Below are 6,662 nucleotides of genomic sequence, written 5' to 3'. Positions count from 1 at the left end.
CTTGTTCAGATCTTTTATATTGTCCCACCCCAACCCACAATCTGTCAAAAGCTCCACCTCCTAGTTAATTAACAGGAAATTGTGTTCCAGCCTGGTATATCCATGACCCTGGGAAGTACTGTGATCAATTTGTTGAGGGTCATGAGTAGGCACAATTCTGTCATTATTCTGCATGCTTCTAATTTTGCCTTTCATCAGCTGAAGTAAAATGCAGTAGGAATTAGTAGAAATCACTATAAATAAATTATACATTTGATTAGAACCTCAGTAAAAATAATTGTAATGATAGTTCTGAATAAAATACACTCGCACATTCACTCACACCTACGGACACTTTTGAGTCACCAATATATGTGTATATGTATATATATATATATATATAGGATTGATTTTATCAACGCAGCTGGTTTATCACATGTCATATCAAATAAGGAATATTGTTTGTACATACTTATAATAAAATGCATTACAGCGATACATGAGTAAGGTATGAAATTAATACACAAGGGAATTTCTTTATGATAACTAACTTTCAAAAAGTTTTCTGAAACCATTTCCTTTCCTCTTCTTCCTATGCTTTGGTCAGAGACACAGCCATATTCAGGCAAAATTCTGCAGGAGCCTGTGACCTTCTCCTTTGCTGAATCTGTGTCCATTGGCAAACCATGGGCATGTCTGTCCTGTACCGCAGGCTGGCGTCTTAAGGTTTTGTTCCATACTTGGAGGGCTCAGAGGTTGAACATTTCTGTTATGCCCTGGGCGTTGCATCGAGCTTCGCTGGACTAGACTACAGCTTCCTAATTTACTAATATAAACAATAGAATAATAGAAATAAAACCTTGCTCTATATCACTTCATGACTCAATGCATTCTGTTCTTTGAGTTGGACCGAGGTGCTTCCAGCTGTTTAAACTGGGCCTGATGACCAACACCTGATGTCCCTGATCCTGAGGGACTGAGGGAGGAAAACCTGTCCCTGGTTTTCAAATCTATTTGGAGGCCCTCAGAGGTCTTTTCATACCAGAACCTCCCTAAAGTTTTGACATCATATATAATGTATGACGTTTGGCAAGACAAAAATCTCTGAATCGTTACTTTGAATCATGACCAAACTATATTAATTTCCAAAAAAAAAATGAGGTTCTCACAATGAGCATAGGTATTTCAGGTTTGCCTAGGACAAATTGATTACATTTAAGAAAGTTTAATCAGGATGAATTATAAAAGATTTGATATTCACACAATGTAATGTCAATTGTACTACACATAAGGCTTTACACAATTTTTAAACAAATGTCACACACATAATATATAACAGACAATTACCATGGAAATTTTGGTGATGCTTGATTAAAAGGTCATTTTAAACACATACTTATAATTCCATTTTTGCTTGACCAACTGGAATTATTTTTACAAAACTGTACTCCAGGGCAGGACGGTGCATATGCAGGTAGTGTCACTGACACACAACTCCAGGGTCCTGGGCTAGTGGGTGTGTTCCTCACTCTGGGTGACTTTCTGTGAGTAGTTGGCTGTGTTCATCCCCTGTCCAAGTGGGTTTCCTCTGGGTGCTCCAGTTTCCTACCACCATCCAAAAACACATGTTGGTGGGTGTATTTGCTACTCAAAAGTGTCCATAGGTGTGAGTGAATGTGTGAGTGTGAATTGCCCTGTGAAGGACTGGCACCCCCTCCAGGGTGTGTTACTGTTTTACGCTTTGTGATTCTGGGTAGGCTCTGGACCCACCTTGATCCTGAACTTGATAAGCGGTTACTGACAATGAATGAATAATTTATTCCATGTGAAACTTGAGAATGCTTTTATAAATCAGTGGGAATTAAGGAAGGTTTGATTCTTTAGTTTTAAGAGTTGAATGAGCAGTCTCGGAGGAAATAAATGATCATTAACTGTGTCTCTCTACATTCAGCTGAAGGAGCAGACCTTTTTGTAAATAAGCCTGAAGTGTTGCTTTTATGATTCCTCTCTCCACACCAGAAGTATTATCTCAGATTCTGATCTGGGCTCAGGGGAGAAAGGCAGGGAGTGCTCCTGCCTTGCGTCCAGTGATTCCAAATAGGCTCCGGACCCACCACAACCCTGAACTGGCTAAATGGTTACAAACAATGAATGAAAGGATGTATTGTATTTGTCTGAGTGTTCTGGTTTGCTCACAAAATCCAAATCATTTTTGGTAGGTACAAAAGTGTCTGTTTTGTGTGGGTCAGTGAATGGGTGAGCAAGGGCCTGTGATGGACTGATGTCCAGTTCTGGGTTATTTCCTGCCTTGAACCCAATAATTCTGGGTATGCTCCAGAATAACTGTAACCATGATCAGAGTAAAATAGTTACAGAGAATTAATGTATTACTGTTCAAGTTCATTTTAATAACTTAATTTTTTTTTTACAGATTAATACATTGATCCTAACAAAAAGTGCAAATTCTTTTGATTGCTAAAGACATTTTATAAACAACCCCTTTGTAACAACTTTGATTTTTACATTTCAGCTCTTCTCAACATTTCTATACCACAATATCCCAGTAAGTAAACCAAGAAATGAAAAGCTTCAAAGATGTTTATTGGACCATATATTCCCACGGTTGACATATGTAGGACCAAATATATATAAAAAAAAAATAAATAAAAAAAAAGTGCAGCCAATAGTAGTCCAGGTATATTAGGCTTGCACAGTTCTGCATCTACAAGAAACCCTAAAGATCTCTTCTGTGACCATTAGAGCACATTTATTGGACATAACTTTATCCCATTATAGGAAGTGTTAGGCAAAGAAAACTGAAAAGTGCATAATTGCAATGGGCCATTCAAAACATATATACACTCAGGAGATAAGGTATATTTGTACAATTTTGTTCCCAACATGGTACTGGAATACACTCTTAGCGTACCAACACAGTGACATCTTTTACCTTAGTGTGTAATTTCTAAATCAGATACTACTTGCATCAACCAAAGGATTAAATTCAGTTGATAGGATGGGTTCCATATGTTTCTAATATAGCACATTAAACCAGTTTCCATGAGTTCTGCAAATGTAAGCACTTCAAACATCTTGGTGTTAAAGAAACAGACACTGGCAAAACTGATACTTATGGATTTACTGTATTATACCACACCTGAATTCAATTTTATGTTTATGTTAAGTCTTAACAGCCACATCATGTGGATGCATACTAAATCACAGGGGAGAATACAGGGATATTAACAAAGTCGCCCATTTAACTAGGACTACTGCAGACAGAGGCTAGAGTATTGTTTTAGCCATCCTTTCAGCCAATCTGTAGGCTTTTATGCATCATGACAAGCTATAGTGCTAACTTTTTTGTTGGAAGTTTACATGACACCCACCTGGAAACGCACCACCCCCCCCTTTTGCAGGAATCTATACACATAGCACAGGGTAAGTAATATTCACACAATGAACATAAATACACAATTAGCAAAAAGAAATCTCACAGCATTTGAAAATCAAGATCTTTATTTCATGAGGCATGGCACTTCACTTAAGCTGAGAGGACAGATCTGGGCTTAACGTAACACACTCCTCCACTGGACACTACCATCGTAACTCGAGAAGACCTTTCTGCCATAGACACATCTCTCCCTGTTGGGTGGTGGGGAAAAAAAAAAAATTGAATATGAAGTTGAAGTTAGTCATGCCAGGAAGAAAAATAAATAAAGTTCAACCTACTTTGTCTAGTACAGCTTGGCACACAAGAGTGAGCAGCAGTTGGCTGACATACAGATGTGCTGCAGTGGATGTACATCTGGGCAAGAGCAAATCATTTAGTAAAAAGGACACCTCATTTGTCTGTACAATTTCAATAAGCCAAAAATGTTACCATCTGTTGCAGAGGTGCCATAGAGGCAGGATCCACAAACGTGAACATCTTGAGGACAAAGCGCTTGTAATGGCTAGGGAACTGGAGACCAGATGATCCAACAACTGGAATTGGGGTGGTCAGGTAACGATCACCCTGGTAGGGGCAACTAAAGAGGACAAGTCAGTATCAGCCTGTACTACAGCACTACACAATGTAGCAGGTCTGAGTACAACTCACCCATCTACCAGAAGATCCCACTGAGGATGACTGAAGGGGTCAGGGGAAGATGTTGCCCAGCAGTGTCCCAAGACCAGGGCAATATTGGGATCAGTTCTGCCCAACATGCGCACTTCCACAAACACAGGCTCCCTCAGAACCTTAGTCACAGGGTAGTCAGCATCACTGTAGTAAGAGGTATAGGCTACTTGTTCTGTTGAGAAGGAAAATGTTCTTACAGGAGAAACCAGAGAAAAGTAAATACATCTATGTCAATAGACAGGAGCGTTACCTAGTGGACAGCCCTTGACAGCACATTGACCATTGCCCAGTCTTAGTTCTACTCTGAGGGGTCCAGAAGCAACTACAGGTAGAGGAGGATCATTGGAAGAAAGCTGAACAGACAATGCCTCAACAGTTGTAGTAGAATACCTGCACTGGAAGTAAAGCCTTGAAAAACACAAACAGTAAGCAACCACAGATCAGTAATGTACAATTTCATTTACAAACAGGACAGAGGACTGATCTGTTTAGGGTACAACATGTTCTTGAGGAAACAAAAACACCCTAATCATCTCATTCATTGGGAATAGTACATGTTAAATCATTTAGAAGTAAACCAATCTAAAACAACAGAGACACACTTGATTCAACAAATGTAATTCTACGGTCTTGGTCTAGCACTGCTGCATTGCTCAAACAGAACCACAACACCTTCGGGAACTGCGACCAGGGCTTTCATCAACACAAACAAGTGATGGCCATGAAGCAGGTGGTTCTACTCACTCAAAATGGCTGTCTCTTGTGATTGCCCCATGTGGTCCTAGTCCAACTTCATAGGAGGAGGACATTTTGTTCTCATAGACCACATAGTCACCTAGCACCTGGAGGAAGGAGACAAGTGGATACACAATCATGGCACATTCCCACCACTACAAACCTCAACATCCTGAAACTGAAATGCTCTAATACAAACCACTGCTACTGTGCCACAAGCAGTCACAGGAAACTGGTAGATAGCAAAGCTTGCAGTATAATCCACAGCACTGCAGGAGCCATTACGTCCTCCCAATAGGCTGATTGAATCCAGGCTCAGTCTGGGCAATGTTGTATCCCTGGCCACCACCAGTACAAACTGGCCATCTACTGTGCACTGGACCGTCACTAGAGACAAAGAAACACCCCAGTCAACAGAATTCAGAAACAACTCAATCAACAGAACTCAGCCACAGTATCAAAATATTGTCTAACAAGCTTACCTGTGTTCCCATAGTAGCAGTTGTATCCATCAAAGCAGCAGTTTATTGCAGCACAGTGAGCAGCATCTATGCTAGGTTCTCCACAAGGAACCCTGAAAACATTAGCCACTGTACATTTATCAATACTGACCACTGGTCTAGTACCACTGGTAACAGGAATAGCTGCTGAAGGAAGCTGGGGCTGCTTTACTGTCTGTAGGTTCAAAGAAGAAGCTGCTACTTGTGGGGGCCATGTGTAAACTGCAGCAAAACTTAAATTAATATATAGACCCCCAAACAATATAATAAATAACATGTTTACTATCCTCTTCAAGCTACCTTTCTTAAGGAATAACAAGCTGTTCTAATTTCGATCTTTTATTTGGTTTTCCTGCCAATTTGTTAAAAGCACCACCTACTAATTAATTAACAGGAAAGCTCCACCTACTAATTAATTAACAGGACCCTGGGAAATACTGTGATCAATCTGTTGGGGGTCATGAGGTCTGTCATTCTGCCTGCTGCTAATTTTGCCTTTTATCAGTTGAAGTAAAATACAATACGAATTAGCTTTCTGGTTATGAGAAATAAATACATTTAACAGGCAGAATCCACTATAAATAAATCATACATTTGGTTAGAACCTCAGGAAAAATCTTTGTGATAATAGTTCTGAATAAAATAGTATATCACTGTTCTAAAAGTGTTCACAAAATGGCTGAACCTCAGATCATTTATGATCCCAAGAAAACTCAGAATATCATGTATCTACATTGAAATAATGCATTTTATATCTAGAATTAAACAACATATTTTAAACAACATATTTCTAAATCTGACTTTGCTGTTTTTTAGGCACATTGTTCATACTTTGAGTGCAGGAGCCAGCATTTCAGTTCCTGCATAGTGCACTTTGTACAAAGCCATTTGATATTTAGCCATCAAATTCAAGGAATGGGATCTATGTTTTAGTTGATTCAAAGTTCATCAGTGGGGGGTAGTCCCTGGTTAAAATATATATTCTAAATATTTTTAAGGACATGTGATATATACATACATACATACATCTTTTCTGCTTTTCCATTTCAGGGTTGCAGTGGACATGTGGTATATGATCTACACAATTGAGAGCTTTGAAAACAATTTTTAAAATGTTTAATTATCTATTGATATGATTTGGCCATATAGTTATGGAGAAGCCCATGTTAGAGCTAAAGCCTGCCATGGATGACCCTCATTCTTAATCACTCTGGTAAAGAGTGTCTTATGTGTTTACTATCAGATAAAACAGGTTGAACTTCCATGACTTACAAAAAGGGTGTTAGAATGCTTTGTCACTCTCATAATCCATGAAAGCAAATATA

The 6,662-nt window shown here is 39.0% G+C and overlaps 1 protein-coding gene across 1 annotated transcript; it reads right to left on the bottom strand.

Annotated features, from left to right (window-relative positions):
* Positions 1 to 3,480: 3,480 nt before the first annotated feature.
* Positions 3,481 to 5,658, bottom strand: LOC136702123 (zona pellucida sperm-binding protein 4-like). The gene is made up of 8 exons (XM_066677014.1): positions 5,320 to 5,658; positions 5,037 to 5,224; positions 4,847 to 4,944; positions 4,353 to 4,510; positions 4,082 to 4,274; positions 3,863 to 4,010; positions 3,712 to 3,787; positions 3,481 to 3,624 (listed from the first exon to the last, which is right to left on the bottom strand). Exons 1-8 carry the CDS (start codon positions 5,612 to 5,614, stop codon positions 3,524 to 3,526), a joined length of 1,257 nt encoding a protein of 418 aa, XP_066533111.1. The 5' UTR covers positions 5,615 to 5,658; the 3' UTR covers positions 3,481 to 3,523.
* Between the last annotated feature and the right edge of the window lie 1,004 nt (positions 5,659 to 6,662).

Source organism: Hoplias malabaricus, chromosome 7, assembly GCF_029633855.1.
Source record: "Hoplias malabaricus isolate fHopMal1 chromosome 7, fHopMal1.hap1, whole genome shotgun sequence".
Classification (NCBI taxonomy): Eukaryota; Metazoa; Chordata; class Actinopteri; order Characiformes; family Erythrinidae; genus Hoplias; species Hoplias malabaricus.
Note: the sequence above shows the minus strand (reverse complement) of the source record. Positions and strands in the feature narration are given on the sequence as shown.

Excerpts from the sequence above, each read along its gene's own strand:
- LOC136702123 (XM_066677014.1), bottom strand. The coding sequence starts at position 5,614 with ATGTTATTTATTATATTGTTTGGGGGTCTATATATTAATTTAAGTTTT. Across the intron at positions 5,225-5,319 it reads CTGCTACTATGGGAACACAG|TGACGGTCCAGTGCACAGTA; the intron begins GTAAGCTTGTTA and ends CTTTGTCTCTAG. Across the intron at positions 3,625-3,711 it reads GCCAAGCTGTACTAGACAAA|GGAGAGATGTGTCTATGGCA; the intron begins GTAGGTTGAACT and ends ACCACCCAACAG.